Source organism: Heloderma suspectum, chromosome 5, assembly GCF_057233095.1.
Source record: "Heloderma suspectum isolate Gila_16-S chromosome 5, 16-S_ref, whole genome shotgun sequence".
Lineage (NCBI taxonomy): Eukaryota > Metazoa > Chordata > Lepidosauria > Squamata > Helodermatidae > Heloderma > Heloderma suspectum.
The window spans coordinates 121,919,550-121,944,604 of NC_139462.1; the positions used below are offsets into that span (position 1 = coordinate 121,919,550).

Sequence of the window (25,055 nt, forward strand, 5' to 3'; positions counted from 1 at the left end):
AGGCCAGCCAAGACTATACAGAATACCAGAACATGCAGAAAAAGTGAAGCAGGGCCAAGGCAAAGCAAGGTAGCTGTCTCAAAAAATCTGTTAATGATGCTTGCAGTTGGGAGAGTGGAGAGACAGACTCTTTGCCTTTTCCAGTCACAGATAACCAATGGATACCCTCATAGACAGGACACCTTTGATTTTCAAGCCTTAATACTTCTGCTGTGAGAAGTGATTGGGAGCAACTGGGGTGAGTGGAGAAGGAGGAGGCATATTTGTTAACTTGTCCTGGGTGGTTGTTGTAATAGGCAGTGGTGGGGGAAAACCATTCTGCACATGCTCAGAGTCCTTCTGCTGACCAGAATCTTTGGTTTTTAGTCCCAAACACAAAAGAATGGGTAGGCAAAAGATGACAGGAGAAGTCCCACAGTAACTGTGCATTATGTAGTTATTTTATTTATTACAAACTGGGCGATAGCAAGATTACATCATCCACAAAACAGTAAACTCTCTCACACACACATGGATCAAAAAGCTGTGAAACTACTTTCATGAATCCAGGCAAACTCAAGACTCTTTTTTCCAAGCAGAACCCCATAATGCCACATGACAAACTGCTTTTGAAATTGAGGAGAACTTCAGAAGTCAACAGTTCCACTGGGAAACCCTAAGCCTTATTAACACTTTGGGCCCTGGCCCAAAAAAGAGATTCTGTAGTGTATCGCCCCCACCGTGGGCGTTGAACTTTTAGGTTAGAAGTGCCAAGATAGTGATAAATCAGACTCAAAGGTTTGTTTACAAGGAGACCTTATTGAGTAATTTACAGCACACAGGCGTACCCAATGGTTGGATCAGACAGCTTCTCTGAACCACGAGCCATTGGGTCAAATGGGTTTTTTATACAATACATGTCAGCATTAGCAATGAGGCAGCACAACACTAGCAAGCGCCCCTAGCGTTCATGCCCAGTATAGGCTAGAAGTGTTTGGTTCTCCAGCACAGCCACCTGTAAACAGACTTCGCTTCCCAGGCAGAGTGCTTGATAAGGCTTTCTACTCAATAGTAAGGAATGCACTGAGAAGGCTGTTATCGGCCCTTTGACTCATCTGCACATGCTCAGGGGCTTACTAGCATGGGAATTGCACCAATAATGAACTTAAGCAAGCATTATGGATCTCTAGGCCCCTCTAACACTATAACTTGGCTACACTCTGGGGACAATACATGCAGATGAAATAAGGGGCCAATCAAAATAAAAACTATTGCTAAGCCAGCAACCACCACTTACAATGCAATCCTGTTGTATGTCTGCTTTGAAGTAAGTTTTATTGAGTTCAGTGCAGTTTACTCTTAGGTAAGTATGCATTGGATTGCAGCCTTAATAACACAATAGTAGTTTCAATCGTTATGTGCAAGCGTGGCACTGAAAGAGATGTTGGTGATCTTAATACTACTGTGCTTTTGACTGTAAGAAAACAAATTTCTGTTCATTATCATAAATATGCATGGAATAAAAAATACTTAAAACATATGAATGTTATGGCTTAATTTGGCAAATTGTTTATTTACACTATTGGCAATGTTGGTTGAGTGGAATAAAAACAATTCCAGTAGAGAACATAATGAACTCATTTTATGCAACTCCAACAGCACTTATTTTTGCCCTGGCTAGGTGGACCTTGCAAGTTTGCAAATCTTGTCCCATTGCTCTCTGTGGATGACAGAACTCAAGACAAATTAACGGTGTTAGTCTTGACCCACAACATGTAAGCTGCTGGGGTGAGAGCAGGGGCATGGGTGCATTTGTTTAATCCCATGTCTGCCCCAATTAAGACTACATGCAGGAAAATATTTTTTATATCCAAAGTTACACATAATACCATGGGAAGCTAAATCCTGGCCCCACCCCATCTAACATCTTTCATTTAAGGAAGGCATTGTAAAATGAGTGTTGTCTGGAGTGGCCAACTGGAGCCATGAGGGAGATCTTTTGCTCAGACACCAGACATTCTTTCTTTCTTTTTTTTAGAAGATAGGCTGGTCGGAGTTCAGTAGACAGTTTTTTACTTTTTCTTTGATTCTTCTTAATAGTCTCTGTGACACACTCATATGGGTTATTTGCTTGCGTAGAACAGTCATTCGGAACATTCTAGAGCTGAACAGAGTTTTGGCAGAAGTCCCACCCACCTCAGTGCTTGCTACGGGCATGGGTGCCATTGGACTCGGTCCTTTTCATCTGCTGCAGCAATTAGCAGCATTTGGAATGTTCTCCACCTCATGGCATTACTCTTAAACAACAACAACCCTTGTTCTTGAACCATCCTGGGATGCTGAGCAGAGTTCTTTCTTCTTTCCTATTTTCTCTGAGTTCTCATCTCGTTTTTGATTTTCAGTCCATTGGAGCTCATGGCCTCCAAAGCCTTGTTCAAATAGTGTACCTGCTGCAGAGGGAAAATACCCTTAACTGACGGGTATTCCTACTGTCTTCATTGTCTCGGAGAGGCACACAGGATGGATTCCTGCACTCACTGCCAGGCCTTTACGAAACAGGCCAGAAGGAATAGAACAGCATGTCTTTGTGCCGTCGTATGGGAACAAGCCCTCAAGGAGGAAGATACAGCCACAATGAATTGGCCTCTGCACACTGCCTTGTCCTCCATTTGCAACAAGCCACCTCCATCTCTCAACTTATTATGGCGGCCCCACATATGGAAAGCGCTGCAGGGCAATCATCCCCATTATTGGGAGTACCAGCCCATACTCTGCCATCAGTTTCTGCTATGACTTCGGAGCAAGTGGCAGGCCAACTAGAAACTGAGCCCTTGGTAACGATGATTGGGACCAATAAGGGCAAACCGACCAAGTCCCAAAATAAACACCTGGGCACCAGGATTGAAAAAGAAAAAGACCACCTGCAGGATTGAGTTGGGTGATAAGCCAACAACTGTGCCTGCATCATGACAAGCACCCTTGGTACCAGTGGTGTCACAGGGCAGTATCCAACTGTGACATTTTGCATACTCAAATAGCACTAGCAGAGAGCGTCACTGAACCTTTCTGTAGTGCAAGCTGTTGCCCATTACACTTGCACAGCTGGTTGTGCAAAAAGTTGCACAGCTGGTTGTGCAAAATGTTGCACAACAGGTGGGTTGCACAATGGGTGCAAGCAGTTGTACACCTGATAGCGCAAGCAGAATGCACAATGAGTTGCAAAAACATAATGCAAAACCACTTGTGCAACCATGCTCAACTTTAGTTGGATTCTTCTCTTGCACATAGTTCAGAACCTAGTTTCCACTAGTGCAACATCATTTGCACTAATGGAATGACACAGTTGGATACTGCCCACAATCTCAAGTCTGGGCACAAACTCCAATTCTGAAAAAGCTGCAAATTCCACAGGGCCACAACTCCCCTGATGATGTTCAGTGTATTGGGTCAATATCAGAGGGCAAATACAGGGAGTGTTTCTCCCCAGAACTGAACCAGCCTGGCTGTCAGGATTCCCAGTCCCCCCAGCGCACATGCACAGACAACCTGACACCAGACACCCAAATTAGTGAGACTTCTTTATTTCAGGAAATCCCACAGCAAAAGCTTAATGGTTACACTCTTCAGGAACCACATCATCATCATCATCATGGTGATCACTCGTGACCGAGTAAGATTGTCTTCCAAAGATAGAGTCTATATAGATAACTCTTTAAAAGGATTAGACATTCATAGAAGATAGGTCAATCAATCAGACCCATCTCTAGCAGTGGGTCTGCAGGTGGCTGTAAAGGCCGATTCTGGATCTACACAGCCTCCCACAGTGAAGACATATGTTTCCAGGTGGAAGGCAGTCATGGGGAGGGTTCACTTGACGTGCCTTCCGCTGAGCTCGTTTCTACCTGTCGTCTGTACTCGTGCTTCTTCAAAGTCCATAGCACCTTTAATATAGGCTGACCTCCAGTTGGAACACTCATGAGTTAGAGCTTCCACAGTTCTCAATGCTTATGTTACATTTTTTTAGATTAGCTTTAAGAACATCTTCAAATCTCTTTTGCCGTCCACCAATATTCCGTTTTCCTTTCATAAGTTGGGAATAGAGTAACTGCTTTGGAAGACAATAATCAGGCATTTGAACAACATGGCCGATTCAGCGAAGTTGATGCTGGAGAATCATTGTTTCAATGCTGGTGGCCTTTGCTTCTTCCAGTACACTCACATTAGTCTGTCTGTCTTCCCAAGTAATTTGCAGAATTTTTCGGAGGCAGCGTTGGTGGAATTTTTCGAGAAGTTGGGAGTGGCGTTTATAGATGGTCCATGTTTCACAGGTGTACAGTAAGGTCAGTAGTACAGTGGCTTTGTAAACAAGCATTTTGATCTCCCTGTGAATGTCCCGATCGTCGAACACTCTACGCTTCATTCGGGAGAATGCTATGGTCGTAGAGCTCAGGGGATGCTGAATTTCAGCGTCGATGTCGGCTTTTGTGGAGAAATGGCTGCCAAGATAAGAAAAGTGATCGACATTTTCCAGCATCACTCCGTTAAGCTGGATTGATGGCCCTACAGAGGGATTGGTTTGTGCTTGCTGGTAAAGCACTTTGGTTTTTTTGAGGCTAAGCGAGAGGCCGAGCTTTTCATATGCTTCTGCGAAGATGTTTAGGATAGTTTGGAGATTTTCCTCTGAATGTGTGCAGATTACGTTATCATCAGCATATTGAAGTTCTATGACAGAGGATGTAATTACCTTACTTTTTGCTTTCAGCCTACTGAGATTAAAACGTTTTCCATCTGTTCGATATATGATTTCTGCATCAGTGGGAACAAAGATTCAACAAAGTGTAGAATCAGAGCAATGAAGATAGCGAATAAGGTTGGAGCAATGACGCATCCCTGTTTAACACCTGATCCCACTTTGAATGGATCACTTCGAGAGCCATTGTTATCCAAGATTGTTGTCTTCATGGAGTAGCCGCAAGATGTTCACAAATCTATTAGGGCATCCGGTTTTCAGAAGGATGGTCCAGAGAGCAGTACGATTTACAGTGTCGAATGCCTTAGTCAGATCAATAAACACCATGTACAGGGGTTGGTTTTGCTCCCTGCATTTTTCTTGGAGCTGTCGTGTGGTGAAGATCATATCCACTGTCCCCCTGGAAGGACAGAAGCCATTTTGGGATTCAGGGAGGATGTCTTCTGAGATAGGAAAAAGGCAGTTTGCGAGGATCCTTGCCAGGATTTTGCCTGCCATAGCTAGAAGGTAGATGTCTCGATAGTTTCCACAATCTGTTCTATCTTCTTTTTTAAAAAGAGTGATAATTATGGCATCCCTGAAGTCTGCTGGGATCTCCTCCCTCATCCAGATTTTTTCGATGAGCTTGTGAAGCTGTTGTGTAGCTTCAGGTCCACCTTCTTTAAAGACTTCAACAGGGATCCCATCGGGTCCACTAGCTTTATTATTTTTCATTTGGTTAATGGCTTTACTGACTTCTTCCAAACTAGGGGATACTGCAACTTCATGTCTGGTTTGTTTTTGTGGGATTTAGCTATAGGTTTTATGTAATTCCAGAACAGTCCAAAGCTAAACACTACTGCTGTGACTGAGATCCTCATCAACATGGTTTCCCCATTGCTATCTCCACAGTTCTGAACACAAGAGAAGAAACTCTAGATTCATGGTGTATCTAACCCAGGCAGGGTTCCAATCCTGGACAAGGAATGTCCCTATCTTCAAAAAGGGTAAAAAGGAGGAACCTGGGAACTACAGACAAGTCAGTCTGACATCAATCCCTGGGAAAATTCTGGAGCAGATTATAAAGCAATCCATCTGGAAGCACCTTGAAAACAATGCAGTGATGACTCAAAGCCAACATGGATTTGTCAAGAACAAATCCTGCCAGACTAATCTGATCTCATTTTTGGATCAGGTCACCTCCCTTGTGGACTGTGGGAATGCTGTGGACATCATATACCTTGACTTCAGCAAAGCTTTTGACAAAGGGCCCCATGAACTCCTGATGAGCAAACTAGCTCAAAGTGAGCTAGATGAAACAACAGTCCGGTGGATCCACAGTTGGCTACAGAATCAGACTCAAAGAGTGCTTATCAATGGGACCTTCTCAGACTGGGGAGAGGTAACGAGCAGGGTACCGCAGGGCTCAGTCCTGGGCCCAGTGCTCTTCAAGATTTGTATTAATGACTTGGATGAGGAGGTGCAGGGAATGCTTATCAAATTTGCAGGTGACACAAAATGGGATGGGATAGCTAATACCTTGGAAGACAGAAATGGAATTCAAAGTGATCTTGATAGGCTGGAGTGCTGGGCAGAAAACAACAGAATGACATTTAATAAGGATCAATGCCAAGTTCTGCACCTCGGAAAAACCAAATGCACAGTTACAAAATGGGGAATACTTGGCTCAAAAATACTACAAGCAAGAAGGATCTTGGAATTGTTGTCAATCACAAGCTGAATATGAGCCAACGGTGTGATGTGGCTGCAAAAAAGGCAAATCCTACTTGGGGCTGCAGTAATAGAAACATAGCTTCCAAATCCTGGGAAGTACTAGTTCCCCTCTACTCAGCACTGGTTAGGCCTCATCTGGAGTACTGTGTCTAGTTCTGGGCACCGCACTTTAAGAAGGATGCAGACAAGGTGGAGAGGGTTCAGAGGAGGGCAACAAAGATGATCAGGGAACTGGAAACAAAGCCCTATGAAGAGAGACTGAAAGAACTGGGCATGTTTAGCCTTGAGAAGTAGGGATGGCAGAGAATTCTGCCATGGACTCCAACGAGGCCAGATTCCGCCTGAGTCCGCGGCGGAACGAAAGACTCACCACCCTCCCCCCGGGGGAATCTGCATGGGACCGGATCCTACCTGCTGCCACCTGTCCAATGCCGCCTGCCCTGTGTGCTCCTCCGTCTCTTCGGATGCAAGTGGCATCCGGTGTAGCGGATGCCATTTGCATCCCCGCCATTTGCCATGATAGGCTACCTAAATCTTACGTAGCCTAGCACGGCAAAGAGCAGGGACACAAATGGTGTAGCCGACAGGCAGGGCGGCAGTGGATGGACCTGGCCAGCGGCTCCACAGACTCGCCACGGAGCGAAGCCGGCCAGGGCGGATTCTGGGGGGAGGAATGGATCACCTCCCCCCCCCACAGACCCCCCGGCGGACTCGGAGGTGAATTCCATACACCCCTATTGAGAAGAGAAGACTGAGGGGAGATAGGATAGTGCTCTTCAAGTACTTGAAAGGTTGTCACAGATAGGAAGGCCAGGATCTCTTCTCAATCATCCCAGAGTGCAGGACATGGAATAATGGGCTCAAGTTACAGGAAGCCAGATTCCGGCTGAACATCAGGAGAAACGTCCTGACTGTTAGAGCAATATGACAATGGAACCAGTTCCCTAGGGAGGTGGTGGGCTCTCCGACATTGGAGGCGTTCAAGACGAGGCTGGACAGCCATCTGTCAGGGACGCTCTGACTTGGATTCCTGCATGGAGCAGGGGGTTGGACTCGATGGTCCCTCTACTATTCTATGATTCCTGGAATGACCCCTCAGGCAATCAGGGGATAAATTCTTGAAAGGCCTAAATAAAACCACACCCATAGAGAGTCTAACTGTGAATCTTTTGTTGATAACTCCAGGCTACATGGTCGAGGCCTATCAAGATCAAGGGAAGGGTAAACATTGACAACTCCACAATTTTCACATTGACAACTCCACGCTGCATGCGTCCAGGCAGAGGAAAGTCCAAAAGTCATAGATCAAACCCAGCCTGCCAGTACACTGAGATGACGACAAACAAAGACACACAATCCACAGCAAACGAGAGTTGAAGTCTATGAAAAGCCTCACAGTACTTTTCATGGCAAGTCTTTAGCAATCCAAAGTTCCAATTAAGGGAGAGTCCATGTGTGGAGTGCCTCCAGAGGCCAGAGGATCCAAACAGAGAAGGCTTTGGGCAATGAAGACGAGATGTTCCTAGCAAAGGCTCTTTGCCTGTGCATCAGCTTAAAAGGGACGGCGTGACTGTAAGACACCCCCTCTGGATCCCTTGACAGACAAGGGCTTTCGCCTTTCAGCAAGGCCCCTGTCTAAACAAGGCGGCACTGCTCAGCCCTCCAGCACTGATGCTTCAACCTGGGCAACCCTTCTGCAAACCCCTCCCCACCTCTGTCAGGTTCTCACAGACAACTTCCAGCCTCTCTGCCTGCCAAGGCTAGACCAGCAGGTGGACAGGGAGTTGGTGACTCCCCCTGGCTCTGCTCTGAGAACACTGACAGGGAGAAGCTCACACCGATTCTGACATTCCAGGGTCAGAGTAGTCCCAAACCATTCTAGGCTATTTCTAATCAAATCCTAGCTATAAACTACAAGGCCCACTGCAGTGCTGAAGCTCGGCCCTGGCATTGTTCCCCTGGTCTCTTCCCCACATAAGGACAGATCTCCTAGATACTGAGAGAACTTACCAGCTTCCTTTGCTTCTTCAGGAAGCGTTCTCTGGCATTGCTATGATATGCCTTCGGATGACCATAGATTCCCTTCCGTATATCTCCTCCTTACTACTGCGAGGACCAGTTTCCGCTGTGGTGACACCGCCTCATGGCAGTATCGCTACTAGAAACACCTACTGTTGCCATCATCGCTCTCTCTCCCCTCATTAGGTGAAATGATCAGAGATGATCGGGCTGCATGACGCTCAGGATCTGCAATTCATTCCTTCTGCTACACAAAGCCATGAAATTCAATAAACAAAAAAAACCCCTACAGTTTGCAAAAAAAGCCAGTAATGGCTGGTTTTCAACCAACCACCAAAAAGCAGAGAAATGGTGAGCTAAGGCTTGCAAGGTCACAAGCTTTAATGCCACATCCTCCTTAAGCATGCAGAACGTGCAAGTGAAATTCCCATTCTCCCAAAGCAGAGAAACCATGTGGACAGGATAGAGAATAAGATGTGCAGAAGAGACTGTTGCATTGTGGAAAACTGATGCTGAACCACTTAAGGCCACCTCCTTTCTTCCTTAAAGCAGCCTTCCCCAACCTGAGGCCTTCCAGATGTATTGAACTGGAGCTCTCTATATTGCCAGCCAGGTGAATCTAATGTGCCCCCTTAATTAGAAGTAAGGACCAAACTAGACATGATGCTAAATGTGACACTGGAAAGCGTGTCAAGTTTATTATAATTATTGGCAGGCTTGGGGGGATAACTTCATCAGAACTGCAGCAGGAGCAGAGTTTTAACTTTTTTTGCTCAATGTTTATGTTCAATAGCTGTTTTGTGTGAATGGGGAAATTTCACAAAACAAACTAAACAGCAAGCGCAAACACAAGCACAAATTGAGGGGGGGATAAGCAGTAAGCTGATGTTCAGAGAATCTTGGCAAGCTTGAACATTGCACATTCACCCATCCCTAGTAGGATTGCGCTATAAGTCTTTCAAAAATCTTAATATAGTCGCTTATAAAAACATAAGGATACAAATCACATGTGCATGTTCATGTCTTCATGCAGGAGCTGCCCCATTCTCTTCTGTGATCCGTATGGGATTCCCTCTTCTGTACCTTTAGCGATTCATGACTCAGGGGAGCATGGGGTAGCCCTTTTGTACATCAGAGCCTCATGTGCATCACTGCTGCTTGATGTGCATGAATGATTTTGACCTGAATTCATCACATTTTGAAGCTTATCTCTGCAGCTCTGAAAATGAGAAACTTTAAATCAGGGCCACATGTAGCCCCTGCTGTGCCCCAAAAATGACTTTCAAAGAAACAAAAAGCAAAACAAAATAGCTTGCAAACAAGCTAAATGTGTCTGTTTTAGCACCACTGAGTGCTATAGAGCATTTTGCCACTGAATTTCGGTGGCAAACCACTGCTTTTTTTAAAAAAATTAAATATTTTCCCCTCCCAGTGTGGTCAAGGGCAAAAATGGCCCCCAGATCTCCTGCAGTTGCCCACCCCTGCTTTGGGTCCTAGATTTTTAACAAGAGTAGGGATGGTGGAGAAATCCACTGCAGATTCAAATTCTCAAGAATCCGATCTGCGACATCTGCAGCGGACTGACCCCACTCACCTCCAGGTCTGTCAGATTTCCTGCGGGGCGGCTGTCCTCCATTCTAAATGGTGCTGGGGCAAGAGCGCCGGAGTGTCGCCGAGGCCCTTTCTCCCCGCACCGGCTGTCAAGGGCTTCCTTAACAGCCGGTGCAGGGAAGAAGGATCCCAGCGCAGCCACCCCCCATGGAGGAGAGTCACCCTGCGGAATCCGAATGACGAGTTAAGGCTCCAGGGGAATCTGCAAGGCCCCAAGCAGCCCAGATTTCCCCACTGTGGCCCTCCCAGACTGGAAGTCATAGGTTTCATACACCCCTAAACAAGAGCCTGTGAAATGTATCCAAATACTTCAGGGAGCGTATGTGACCTATGGTGACCTAAAACACTGCCGGCTTTGGTGTTCTCAAATCTCTAACCTTTATGATCAAGGGAAACTGGGAGGCTTGGGGCTCTGGTGATTCATCAGCATGACAAATTTTCTTGGCTGTAGCCATCACTAACGACCAAACACAGCAATCCTCCTGTTTTAACTGAGCTGTTCCAGTCCACCAGCCTGGCAGCTACAGTCTATCAATAAATATGGCTGGCTAGATTTTTTACTCTCTCTCTCTCTGTCCTCTGTGTATAAGTATCTGTGGAATATTACTAGAACACCACATTCAGCTCAACACTCTCTTACAGTTTTGGTTATTAAATACATGGCAAAGACAAGAAACTTGTGATCACCTTTGCCCCACCACGTGGGTGATCTGCATTGCACCAGGAGAATGGTTACCAAGTGGATAACCAGGATGCAAAATCATTGAATCATAGATTAGTAAGGTTGGAAGGGGCCTACAAGACCATCAAGTCCAACCCCCTGCTCAATTATCATTTATCCTTTACAAAGCCGTCCTAGTCCCACTGCACTGGTGACCTGCTAACATCAGTGTAACTATAGCATAATGTCAATGTAATGTACTTCAGATATACATTCCCATCAGCAAAGTTGAAAGGAAACCAATACCACTTTAAACTACACAGAACGTAGTAACACCATTAGATAGCCACCACTCATGGCACAGCATACTAACAATGCCTTCACATTAACTGTGTGCAGAAGGAGCCACTGTGTGCATGACAACAGCAGAACACGGCCTAACCAACGGCTCAAACAAGACACAACTCTGCAGACATGCACACCAGAACATCTTCAACTAGTGCAAACCACTAAGACACATGACTTGTGTAACTAGGGATGTCAGAGAAATTTGCAATGGAACCAAATGAGTTCAGGTTTTATGCATCTGACCCACGGATTCCGCAGCAGGCTGGGTTTTCCTGTCAGGCAGATTCCATGAACTTGCAGACCGGTTTTCTAACTTTCCCAATTTTTGCGCAAATTTTGTTGTAGAAAAATACACAAAATAAGAAAACCCGGCCCAAAATGCACATTTCCCCCATAGGCTAAAGTGTGAAAATGTGCATTTGGGGGGAATTTGTGCATTTTTGCACATTTGTGCAAATTTAGAAACAAAAACTTTCCAATTCTGTTGATGGGCGGACCACAGAACAAAAGGTGCCTGACAGTCCATGAAACACAGACGGAATGACTTTTACACAATCCGTACATTCCTGCTCATAACTGACACAGACAAGGAATCCCATAGATGGGTGTTTGAATCCTCTTACACAATAAGAGGATGTTTGAATCCTCATGCACACAGTTTCTAGTATATTCATAGCTAATGTGATAACTCGCTTTGAAGGGAACACACATGGATAATTCTTGGCCTCTCCTGGACAAGGGTGCACATCCTGCTGGGAGAAAATGTCCCAGTGACAGGAAGGAGATTTTTCAAAGGGAAGGGGGAATCTAAGATAAGGAAGAAGGGTAGCCACATCTACACCTTCATAGGGAACAGTCCCATGGCCTTCCCAATAGCTCAATGGGAAAGAAAGAGCACTCAGATGGAAAGCAGGAGAGGGAGGTTCAAATTTTGCCATAGGTAAATGTGGAATTAAGGCAGGGATGCACAATCTGTGCATGCAGCACCCCAAGGCTTTAATTTCAGCTCCCCCCGCTAATTCCCTCCCCCAGCTATCTTCAAACAGATCGCTCTTTCCCCACTGCCGCTATCAGTAAGGAAAGAACAGTCTGTATCTAGAGATATATGGGTGTGTGTGTGTGTGTGTGTTTACACACACGTGTGTATCTCTGTGTGTCATGTTCCTTCGTTCTCCCCCTTCGCAATCAACACTCTCCAAGATACCAGGCATTAGGCTCGCTACTTTATTAGTTAACGACCAGGTTCCTTACAAATGCAAATTCTAGGAAACTCTCAGGCTACAAAGGAACCAGCTACTCCACACAATTATGAATACCAACAGAGGAGCCGAGTTAGAGAAGTTGCTGGTAGTCTGAGTAAGAACTTCCCGGCCAGACTAGCTTAGGGAGGATTCCCCTCCCTTACCGTTGCTCCCTCCTGAGTAGGCTATCACTCATAGCCAGCCTGGAGGAGCGTCTGAGCTCTGCCTCTAACTTTTCCCGCTTCACTCTGCGACAGACCCTGGCATCCCTCAAGTCACAAGGTCTTGGGAAGAGGCCAAGCCATATCTGAGCTCACTAGGGAGGGAGCCTCCCCCTGTTCTGGCTGTTCCCATTCTGAATCTGAGCTGCTAGCCTTCTCCACATGCTCAGATTCATTCCTGACACGGGGTGGGTGTGTGTGTGTGTGTGTGTACACACATGCATCCCCTGAGCCAGCATCACATATGGCCCTCATGACTAAAAAGGTTGTGCACCCCTGAATTAAGGCAAAACTGACCTTTTGGATGCCTGGCCAGGAACAATCATGGCTACTGGATAGACATATGAAAATGCATGAGGGGACATGTTATCCCCCAGGTTCCCAGTCCACAGAATCAGCCAGATACATTAGAGGGCTGTAGGTTAAGCAGTAGCCTTGTAGAACAACACAGATTTAGTGCTCATGAGGTCCCAGCTTCAAACCCTAGAAGCACTCATAGAAAAAAGAGGTAGAAGGAGCACATCTGAAGAGAATGCAGTACAGTGCCAGAACCAATTAGAAGGAGTGGTAGGTGGACCTATTATACCATTTAGCTTAGGGAACTGCATGCCTTTGAGGACTGAATGCAGCTGTGGTCAGTGGGTTGATGCCACATGCTGGTGATGGATGTGATCTGGCTTTCCTTCCCTGTTTCTCCCCCCCCTTCACACACACACACACACACACATGCGCGCACGCTAATCAGTTGGGCAGTGCAGTGGGGGGAGGTAAATCAGCTGATCAGCAGAGAGTGGGCCCATGGGCTACATTGTCAGATGAGGACAGCATGCAGCCCATGGACAAGAGGCTTCCCAAATGTGATTTAGCTAATTGCCTGGCTGTCACATGTCTCCAGTTGCCTTTTACTTTTCCTAGCCCCATTCAACCCACACAACCCCATGACCATATGCTTGATTGCCTATGCTTATTGCTTGTTGTCCCAGCAGATCTTGTTATCTACTCCCAGAGACACACGCATACTATGCAACTCAACTGTTCGATTTATCACATTACCAGTCACCAGGGTGATTATGAGCTGTTAGGAGGAGCCTGTCCACTTACCTATGTTGGAGCTCATGGTCAAAATGTAGAGAAGATGCAGATGCTGAGTCCTAGTGGGTGGGCTGGTGGAGAACCTCCTCCCATTGAGAGCCCTATCCTGAGCACAGCTGAGATGTGTAACAAATGGGGGAAGTATAATCCCTATTTGCTAGCTGCCATTAACACAAAAAGAACTGCTGAAACAATCCAGCTGGCGTGAGTGGAACATAGGAATGAAGGTCCCTATAACAAAATACATGCAATTAATTGTTCTTGCAGAGTTATCAATCAAGTATCCAGTAGCAGTTCAGCGTCAAGTATTTCTTTACAAAACTTACAATGGTAATTGGCTTGTATTGATATTTGCCTAATATCTGTGATTATGTAAATTTGTTATTAGTATTGTACACCACCTAGAGTGGCTGGGTAGCCGGCCAGATGGGCGGCTAATAAATCAAATAAATAAATAAATAATACCTTTTCCACTTTGCTGTGTTTGATTTTCGTTTTTTATTTCCACATCAAACATTAACCTTCTCTCTTATCTCTTGAAAGTTTGACTCCTATAAGGCATCTGGACCTGTAACTGAGAAAGAGAAGTCATCTAAATGCTGTCATATAAACCTTCCAGATGGCTCATCCCATACGATGACCATTAGAGCTGGATTTTCAATCAAAGAGATGTTATCTGTGTTCTGTGAGAAACAAGGCATTAACATAGCTGCAGTAGATCTGTTTTTAATTGGTGGAGATAAGGTATATATTATTTAAGATCAATATTTTTAAAAATATTATTATTAAACATTTCGAAAGTATCTAACATTTTCTGAGTGCCTGTACAGATAGTAAAAAAATAAATCAATTCCTGTCCCCAGGCTCACAATCTAATAGACACAATGGCCAGGTTCAACATGATCAGCGGCGGGAAACTATGCAGTATGGGTTGTTCACCCTCTCCCCGCCCACCTACCTACCATTTGCTTAATTACCCATGCCCTGTACACGAGCAGCGCACTTGGGTGTGGGGAAACAACCCATACTGCGTAGTTTCCCCCGCTGATTTGGTGAACCCGGCCAATTTAAAAGAAATGGGAAGGTAAAGGAGAGCAGTTGCTTCTCCATTGGCCCCAATGGAAGGGGGCAGGTTGGTCTCCCCTTTGACATGATGTTCTTCCTGGGAGGCTGGATGCACCTCATAATGGCTCCTGAATTCCTTGCTCGTTACAGAGGCCAGAGGGTGCCTCCTATCCATTCTGCATTCCTACGGCAAATGGCAGATGGATCACAATTATACATTGCCAAACCGCTTTGTTGCTTTCTTGATGTGTTTTTCACCCTACGTTAGCATCTGTAGTGTTACTGTTAATAATAATTAGTTATATGCATTCACATAAAATGAGAATGTAATGCTAAAATATGTCCCACAGAAACATTTCTTGTACTATAGTTGTCATATTTTTCAATGTTGAATCTGCTTGTTTATTAGTTTGTTGTCCAGATCTGAGCCTCTCTGAGTTTGTATCTTGTATACCGCTTTTGGCTGAGAAATATAGGAGTGCTAAGCATCTCATAAAAATGGGCCCCTATGATGTCTTTGCAAACTAGCAATACATGAATGTGTCCCTGAGTATAACTTACAATATTCAACATGTAAAAAAATAGGGCTGCAACATTATTCAATTAATCAAAATGATTAATAAATTAACCTTCTGTAGCTCAATGAAAACTAGTGCCCAAATTAATCAGTGCAGGCCCCTACTCTTGCCACTATCACAACCGACTGTATCCTCCAGTGCTTTTTTGCATTTAGCCCCAAAAGATGAGGATGTGATGTGGATGTGGCTGCCACCTCTTCCCTTTCCATTCTTTGCAGCACCTTTCAGTGATCTGTGTTCAAACTCCTTGATGGTCTCCTCTATTCCCAGCAGAGCTCAGTGTGTGAATAATAGCTGCCTGTGACAAGCACATATCTGCTCCTTCTTGCCTTGCACCTCATGGCTATGCTGGCATAGGAGGTCGCAGTAGTGGGGTATTTTACACAGAGGACTGACTGCTGGTGGGAAGGCAAGGGAGATGGGGGGAGAGGGAGTCTATTTGCTCAGTACTTGCTGGTGTTAGAAAAGTGCTCAGCGTGCAAGCCTCCTCATCCCAACATAGCCAAGAAGGGGTGAGGAGTGGTACCAAGAAGGGGTGAGGTGGAATCAGCTTGAAATATATAGTATTCAAATATCTGGTTCACACATAGCACATCCAGTAAACACATGGTTTATTGAATTCTGAGTTGTCGTAATGCGTGAACCCAGCTGTGCTAACAGACTATGGTTTGTTAACCACGGACAACCCAGAAAGAGAACCCATGATTTGTTGTTGGATTGTGAACTCTGAGTTGTTTAAAACATGGGATGTCATTACGTGTGAACTCAGAACTGTTCATGGATTGTTTTGCCAGACCACAGGGCAGTGGGCAAGAGTGGTTATATATATATATCTCCCAGTACTACAGTACCACAAGGCATTTGGGATACAGGGAGGGAACAGGTGAAGGAGGAGGGAAACAAATGTAAGGGAAAAACTGGATGCTAAAATTTCAGAGTCCCTGGTATTGAATACCGAGGCACATCTACTTTAAACAGCCTCAGCTTGGCCTTGATGTTGTAGGCAAGGTTTGTTTTGGGACTGAGACAGAGTGTTCACATTCACTCAGATTTACTTAAATTCTACAAATAAGGACTAAAACAAAGACATAAGCTAAATGCATTTATTCAAGAAAGATAAAGAAAAATTAAGTTTAACAAGCACACAAACCCTCCACTCAGCAACAAAGCAAAGATAAGGCATACTCACACATCCTGCAGCTGTACCACTCACACTTGGACTTTACCAGGAAGGGTAAAGGGACTCTTTCCTTCTCCAAACATGAACGGGGAGTCACTGAGGCCTAAGTGATAGGCTCAGAGTAACATGTCAGGTTCAGGCTGAAAGAAGAAAGACAGACCCAGATCTCTTCCATGTATCAGCTTAAATACCTTCACAAATTTGGTGATCTCCTTATTACATATTCTAACGTTGACTACGAAGCAGATCTAAGTTCTTCTTTTATGTGGTCAACAGCTCCTTTTTTCTTCCCTTTATCTCCAGACAGGGGGATCCCAAACCACAACGTGTTCTTATCTATGACCTCTTACTTTTTACCATGTTTCTTTATAAGGAAGAGACAATTGATAATGTTGGAAGGTTATCAAAACATCTCTTATTAGCATCTAGCAAGCTTCTAATACAGTGGATCTTGCTCCCCTACTTGCCCTGTTATACATTAACGTTAACCCCCCTGTAAGCACCATCTCTTACCACTTAAACTCTTAACTCCCCATACCCCATATTGTACCTAAATGTACAGCCCAAGAAAATGCAAAGCCCAAGAAAATACTTACACAAACAACCCAGGGACTGAGAAAACAAACCACGATTTGTTCAATTATCTGCCAGACAAACCCCAGGTAAGGCAATTAGAGATGTAAAATTTCTGGAAGTTTTGAGGCCATGAGGGAAAAAAATGTTTTTTTCTTGGGGGTCGGAAAAATTGGAAATTTTGGAAAAATTGAAAAATAAGCAATACTTATTTTTTTAGTGCTCTTTACAGATCTGAAATCACTTTGTTGCTTTAAGACAGCCTTCCCCAACCTGATGCCTTCCAGATACTTTGGACTTCAGCTCCCATCAGCCTCAGATGGCCAATGGTCAGGAATGCTGGGCACTGTAGTCCAAACCATCCGGAGGGCACCAGGTCGAGGAGGGCTGCTTTAGGAACATAAAGCAGCCTTTGTGTTCTTAAAGTCATTTTATGTGTGACTTAGTTTGCTGCTAAAATTATCATTATATTTTAAAACTTTAAAAAGTAAATGTGTAATTTTTGTCTGAATACATTGGAACTACATTAAATGACTGCCACAGCATCAGAAACACAGGACTCTATAGAACAAGCTGTCAGGAATGCACATTTATTATCAAGAATGCACAATATTGGGAAACTGAGCGTAAATGTCTATCAGTAAAATAAACTTTAGATCAATAATTGAATAAGGAATGAAAGAACTAACTGCTGGGAATCTTACAGACAGCATTAAAAATATTTTTCCCCATGGCTTCATTATTTCCAGACATTTTACATCTCTAGTTTTCTTTAAAAGTGTTCTTATTACATAGTTTTTAGAAATCATTTTGGGGGGAGTAAAGGCTGGGCAATAGTATATAAATACTTTGTCTAAAGTTTTAAAAGAAAATATTTCATAAACCAAAGCTGTTCAGTTTTTCAGAAAAAAACAAAAATTGTCGGGGGGGGGATGACATTTTTTTTCTGAATTTTTCCATTTTTTTTCAAGGCCTTCACATCTCTAAGGGAAACAAACCATGAGTTAACTTAACCATGGATTAGCATTATGTGCAAACCAGGTCAAAATGTATGGGTGAAAAGTATCAAAGAATACTTTGCCTGTAAACACTGTACTGAAAGTGGGAGAAGAGTCATCCACAAAAGCAAGGTGGAAACAGGTTAAGATAATATGTTTTAATTTGCAAAGAAAAAGATCCTACAAAAATATCTATGAGGACCGATGTTTTGGAAACAAATCTTGGAAGACCTTTTGTCTGTAAGAGTTCTTACTTCTTGTAGATACAAATGGAACTTGCATCTACAAAGGTAGTATACCCCTAAATAACAGATGCTACCGAGATTGTTTAATTGTTCAATGTTCTAAAAAATAAAGTATGCATAACATTAAAGAAAATATCGTATTTTTCATCAGAAATCTTTTCAATTAAAAGACTACACGTGTTATGGATAATATTTAAAGTTCTTCATTACTTATGCATAGCTGTGCTATTTGTTTTAGATATATTAAATAAAGTTCCACATTAACACATTATTCTGTCCCTTCCATGTTTGTAGCCACTTGTATTGCATCAGGACAGCATAATTTTGGATTCTCGAGCTCTTCATTTAGAAAAGAGAACTTTATTTCGGTAAGAAAACAGTTCTTGTGCTTTTTAAAAGCTGTCAATTCATGGGGAAGAAACGGTCCTGTTCTGAAATAAAACAGAAGGTGCTCACCTCAAGGCAGCATTTCTTTAAGGATACAGGAGTTCTGATCCACGAAGTCCCCATTCACTTCAGTGGAGTGGACAACAGGTACAGAACTGCAGCTACCATTAAAGTGAATGGGATACCTGCCTGCACAACTTAACCGTAAGCGCCTTGGAGCCGTGGATCAGGGGCATGATGTATAGCCAGAACTTGGAGTGAAATGTGGTTTACAATCCTTTTTTCCATAGAAATTTGAGATTTACCTTTGTTCTTCATCACCAAATGAATTCTTCCAGCATTTCATTTGTAAGTTCAGGTGTGATACCAAGCCATGGCTTGCAACTACATGAACAAACCCTGTGCTCACATCCTCTCCCCTCCCCTAGTTTACTCTTATTTTCCTTCTCACTTCTGATACGCATCCAAAGTACGGTATGCCACAAAGACCCTGGTATAGTTTTCTGGAAATCAGCGCAGGGGAGGGGAATAGGAGGGAGTATGTGAACACACAGCTCATTCAAATCTATGTTCTGTGGCTACATCAGAAATGAGAGGGGAAATCAGAGTACACAGAGGAAGGCAGGCGTGTACGAGCATAGCACTTGTAGTGCCACACTGTGATTTGGTGTTATGTCTGAACCAGCCCTTTCACAATTGCCCATCTTCCTGGGAGTTTCCCATCAATTTCTGTTCTTAACCTTGGCCTTTTCTTGAAATACAGCTTTGGCCTTTTCTTTCTGTCTTTCCATTTAGTATAATTCAATGTGTGTTAGCTTTAAGCGTCAGTTTTTAAATGTTTTTAGATTATCACTTTCTATGCTAATTTCAGCATATAAATTTTGTGAGCAGATACTCTCCCTTTTTTGACTTGATTCCTATATAGCTGCCCATTATCCACAAAGTGCTGGTGACTGTGTGATCTGATAGGTGTTTGTGGGGCTGTGCTCCTACCTGTTGGAAGGTACAATGGATACTGTTCAATGTCTACCTACAGCAAGTTTGTGAGGCATGTACGGGTGTCTTCAACAAGCACAATGCCTTTTCACCTGAACTGAGGCCAGGGTAACTTAGTCCTCGAGCACTCTGGCCCTGATTCTGAACTGGATTCAGGGATATATTTTGAATGTGAATCCTGACACAATTTAAGTAACAATAATTTGACCCAAGATGGATTCTCTTCTCATTGATAAGAGTTTAGCCTCCCCTAGGGCCAAATTAGCATTGCCAGTTGCCATTAGCAATTGTGTGAATGACTTTTTAAATGTAAGTTGCTGGCGCAGGGGCCCCCATCCAGGTTGGGACCCTGGTGTGGGGGTAGGATCTAGCCTACCATCCCTGCAATTTACTTTTAAAAAGGCATCCACACAATTGCTAATTGTGGTAATGGCTTCACATCTAGTTTGACTCCTAGACTGACAAGTTTGCAGTTTAGGAGTAGTGCTCTAAGTGGCCCAGTCTCTTCATTTATACAGGATTTCTTCTTGTATGCTGAACATCTGTACACTGTTAGATTACCAAGGGCAGACAAGGAGGCATTTTCTGTGATAGCTTCCAGATTACAGAGCTTTCATCACTTTGGAAGCCTGTCTGAGCACCAATCTGTTTCGATTCTGCTGGTAATTCAAGACTGTTCGCTTGAGACAGCCATTACAATTGTAACTGAAATTCCTGTCCTTGAAATGGTTGTTCTTCTCTTTAATGGTCAAGAGTAGAACTATGTAGGTCATCAGGGGGTAAATAAGGAAAATACTTTTTTGTAGAGGAGGCACTAAGAAGAACCTACATTCATTTGCTGACTCTTGGAGATTTCTAGGGCACCTACAGTTCACCTGGTTTTCCTCACCTTCCACAGAACCTACTCTGGGCATTGTAGTTGAACATCAGCTATGGAGCAACCATATCTTTCTTGTGGAGACAATAATGGCTGGTGTTTCCCAAGAACATGTAGAGTGTAGTGGATTTGTGAAGATGATGTGCCTATTAGTGGAGATACACAGAATTAAATACGCTATTCACAGCTTCTCATGTACTTAAATTTCCAAATATGATTTCAACCCTCTTGTATATTCTGAGTTGTTTTTAATAGCAAAAACTTATTGAAATTCTTCATATATTTTAGGCTGGATCTCATTCCTATCAATAGATCTGTTGGCTTAAAGGCTAAACCTACCAAACCGGTAACAGAAGTCCTACGGCCAGTGGTTGCAAAATATGGTTTAAATCTTAATAATCTTGTGGCAAGGCTAGTAAGTAACTCATTAAAATAATATCATCTTTAGCTTTTCTTATCTGCAGAAGAATACATAATCTCTTGGAATAGTTGTGGTAACTTTGTAAAAGAAGCACTGTGTATCGAGGTACAATTAATACAGTATTTGTATTTTACTCTGCATTTTAAAAACTATTTGTTTAATACTTTTGATCCCACTTAAAATACCAAGATTTTTAAGCAGCTTTGTTTTGGGCTCCTTTATCCTTTTCTTCCAAGACCTCTTTCTATTGCTGCTGTTTCTTTCAAGACTCTAGGTCAGGGCTGGGCAACTTCTTTGGTAGTGGTGGGTTGGGAACCACATGTGCATGGGCACAGAAGCATGCACCACATACCCAGACTATGCCTTAAACAGAGCTCCAGCTCCAACTGGGTGGCTAGCAATTAGCACCAGGAAAACAGCAATCCTGCCTGCATCAGGATTGCTGGGGACAGGGGGAGGCTAAACCCCCTTCTGCCCACCCAGTGATCCCAGCTGCATCAGGATCTGTTGTACTAGGGAAGAGGGTGTATGAGGATTTCCCTGCATGCCCCCTTTTCACCTCAGTTCGACTCCCAACAGACCAGCGAACAGCCCCATGTGTCCTTCTCCCAGCCCCTCTTCACCATGGGTTGACCACCCCGCTCTAAATGTACATGTTTAGTTATATGTGTAATCACCCTTCCTACAGACTAAGAAGATGGCAGTAATTGAAAGCAAATTGATATGCATGTGTTCATATTGATACACACATGTGAAAATGTACAACCCACCCCAGCCAGCTTTGCCATGGTGAACATAAAGCCTGATCAAATGAAAAAGTCTTACAATGCTTTTGAAAGATGCTCAAGCTTGGGCTTTGGCAATTCTCATAGAACGGAGTTCAACAATGGACAGCTGCTGAGAATGTAAGCTCTCTGAACATGGCAGGAGACAGCTTTGTTAAGAGTTACTTCCAGTGGGTTAAACATTGTAACGGTCTATTAGGTCTGGTGGTCCTTCCCAAGCAGTCCAAGTTGTTTAAGTCACATTTAAGGATATAATGAGAGCGAGTACTGCATGCAGTCGAAGCTTCCTTTGATAGTTTCTGTGGAGCAGCTCCCACTCTGAAAACTGTACCTGTTGATCATTGTTCAATGATCTGTTGATCATTGTTCAGTGATCTGTTGAACATTGTAAAAAGTAGCTCCACTTCAGGAGCGGGAGTTGCTGCAGAGAAAACAACAAAGGGAACTCCTGTGCCATGCTTGGTGCCATTACTCATACATAAATTGAAGCTGTAGATTGCAGAACCTATAATAAAAAAGAAGTGACAGAATCTTCAGCGTGGTGAGGACCTATTCTCACTATGGTCTAACCCAGGCAATGGTCTTGGCTGGACAGGGTTCTAATCTGAGCAGGGGGTCTAGGCATGGTTTTGATTTACAGCAAGGCAGTGTCGAGCAAGGCCAGGCTAAGGTTCCAAATAAGACAAATGCAAGCAAAGCAAAGGACAGGCTACAACAAGGCAAATCAGGAAAAAACAGAGGTCTGATTCCAATAAAATAAGTCAGTCAAAGCAGGTGGTACATTAGATGGCACTGTGTGAAACTCAGACTGAAGAATCCAAGAATCAGGGTCAAATATTGCTTCAGTTGCGAGCCCAGATTGAGTCTTAAATACAGCTGCAGCTCAGACTTAGCCGTTAGCTCCACCCCTGGATGATAGCATCTTCAGTTTAAAGGGGCCTAGCCTGCTTTAATAGTTGTTGACTCCAGTGTAGGGGAGAGCATGGTTCCATTGGGACTTCTGATCTGGACTCAGAGGATGGCAATGTGATCTCCTCAGGCTGGAGCGGTGTGGGCCAAATAGACTCCTCTTGCACAATAGCTTCCAGGACAGGGTATCATCTGGGGTCCTTCTGAAATCAATTCCATCTTCCCCTCTGATGCTCCTTGTGAATCTATCCTCTTGACCCGTGAAGGTGGGGAGCCGGAACCAGTGTCATGACAACTCAATACAAACCCAGAACTTTCATATACAGCTCAGGTGGGGAAGTTGAAGGCTACAAATCACTTGCAGCCCTCGGCCAAATTAATTCAGATCTTCCAAAATCAATACATTCGTGAGAGGTTAAAAGCTGTTTTTATTGTTCTTACCTTTGGTAAATGTTTTGGCTGTTAAAACACCAATTATTTATTTAATTTATTAATCACCCATCTGGCTGGTCACCCAGCCACTCTGGGCAATGTACAACAAAAGAACAATTTAAAACAAAATACTACATTAAAAACATCATATTTCTAAAAATACCCTAACGCACCCCAAATGCCTGCCTGAACAACCATGTTTTTAATGCGTGGCAGAAGAGGGGGCATGGCGGAGTTCCCTAGGGAGGGAGTTCCACAGGGTGGAGGCCACCACAGAGAAGGCCCTCTCCCTCGTCCTCACCAGCCTAGCTGTCCTGGCTGATCGGACAGAGAGAAGGCTATCCGAGGCTGATCTTGTTGAGCGGCCTGTCTGGTGTTGCTAGAGGCACTCCTTGAGGTAGGCTGGGTCGGAACCATATAGGGTTTTAAAGGTCAAAACCAACACCTTGAATTTGGCCCGGAAAACAACTGGTAACCAATGCAACTCCTTTAGCACTGGAGTGACGTGATCTTGCCGGCAGCTGCCTTTAATCAGGCGAGCCGCTGCGTTCTGCACCAGCTGCAGCTTCCGAACCATCTTCAAGGGTAACACGTAGAGTGCATTACAGTAGTCTAAACGAGAGGAGACCAGGGCATGTACTACCGATGAGAGCAGATGTTCGGGAAGGTAGGGGTGCAGCTGCCGTATCAGATGCAATTGGTACAGCGCTGTCCAGCTCACAGCTGACACCTGAGCCTCCATGGACAGCTGGGAGTCTAAAATGACCCCCAGGCTGTGGACCTGGTCTTTCAAGGGTAGTTGTACCTGTCAGGGTGGAAACTGAGCCGATAGAACCTCAGAGCAGTTCTGATTCTGAGGAGGAACAGCAGTCCATGGGAGAGGAGCGCGCTCATCTCTCACAGGCACAGCAGCTGGCAGAGATTCCTCCTGCCAGCATTCCTGAGATAGATAGTGACCCTGGCAGCGAGAGAGTGCTGGAGGGGGGCTTGCTGGATGCTTGACACCGACACCAATGCTCAACTCAGCAAGTAGTTTGCGTCTCCGTACTGCTGGGAGAAGTGCCTCCCAACCGAGGCGCCAGTCCCAGCCCAGGCCTTAACCCTTTCCTCCCCCTCCTCGTCTGCTTCTGGCAGTTCTTCAGCTACCGTGATCCTCCCAGAGAAGTATGCGGCTTTTCAGAATGTTTTCGACAAGAAGGAGGCCAACCAGCTCCCCCCCACACTGCCCTTTTGACTGTGCCATTAACCTCATTCCTGGGGCGATCATCCCTGCTGGCCAGTTGTATTCGATGCTGGAGCTGGAACTTTGAGCTCTGCGGGAGTTTTTGGACACAGACCTCAGACGTGGCTTCATTCGCCCCTCGTCCTCCCCTGCCTGCGCCCCTACCATGTTTGTGTCCAAGAAATCAGGCGAACTCCACCCAGTGCACAATTTCAGAGTGTTGAATTCAATCTCGATCCCCGACAAGTACCCCCTCTCCCTCATACCGGAGATGCTGGAGCGCCTGGGGCGAGCCAAGATTTTCACAAGGTTGGACCTGCGCGGCGCCTACAATCGGATTCGCATCCGGGAGGGGGATGAGTGGAAGACCTGTTTCGGCACCTGGTACGGAGCGTATGAATACCTTGTGATGCCGTTTGGGCTCGCCTGCGGGCCCCCCCCCACATTTTCACGTTTTATGAATGCCATCTTCTGGGACTATTTGGACACTTTCCTCACTGTGTATCTCAGTGATTTACTTATATTTTCTGAGGACCCCCACGCCCATCAGCAACATGTCTCCGCCGTCCTCCAGCGCCTCCACGAGCACCATCTTTATGCCAAGCTGGAGAAATGTGCGTTTGACCTAACCTCTTTGGACTATCTTGGCTACATTATCTCAGCTGACAGTATCAGGATGGATCCTGCAAAGGTCCAGGCTGTCCTCTCCTGGCAGGCTCCATCCACCAAGAAGGACTTGCAACGTTTTCTGG

At 44.5% G+C, this 25,055-nt stretch overlaps 1 protein-coding gene across 1 annotated transcript in view; it reads left to right on the forward strand.

Annotated features, from left to right (window-relative positions):
- The window catches only part of RGS12 (regulator of G protein signaling 12), a 215,710-nt gene that overhangs the window by 135,240 nt on the left and 55,415 nt on the right, over positions 1 to 25,055 (forward strand). Inside the window, exons 11-13 of the mRNA XM_084859884.1 lie at positions 14,179 to 14,379; positions 18,569 to 18,642; positions 20,823 to 20,949. Coding sequence (XP_084716010.1) covers positions 14,179 to 14,379; positions 18,569 to 18,642; positions 20,823 to 20,949 — 402 coding nt within the window. The remainder of the gene's footprint in view (positions 1 to 14,178; positions 14,380 to 18,568; positions 18,643 to 20,822; positions 20,950 to 25,055) is intronic.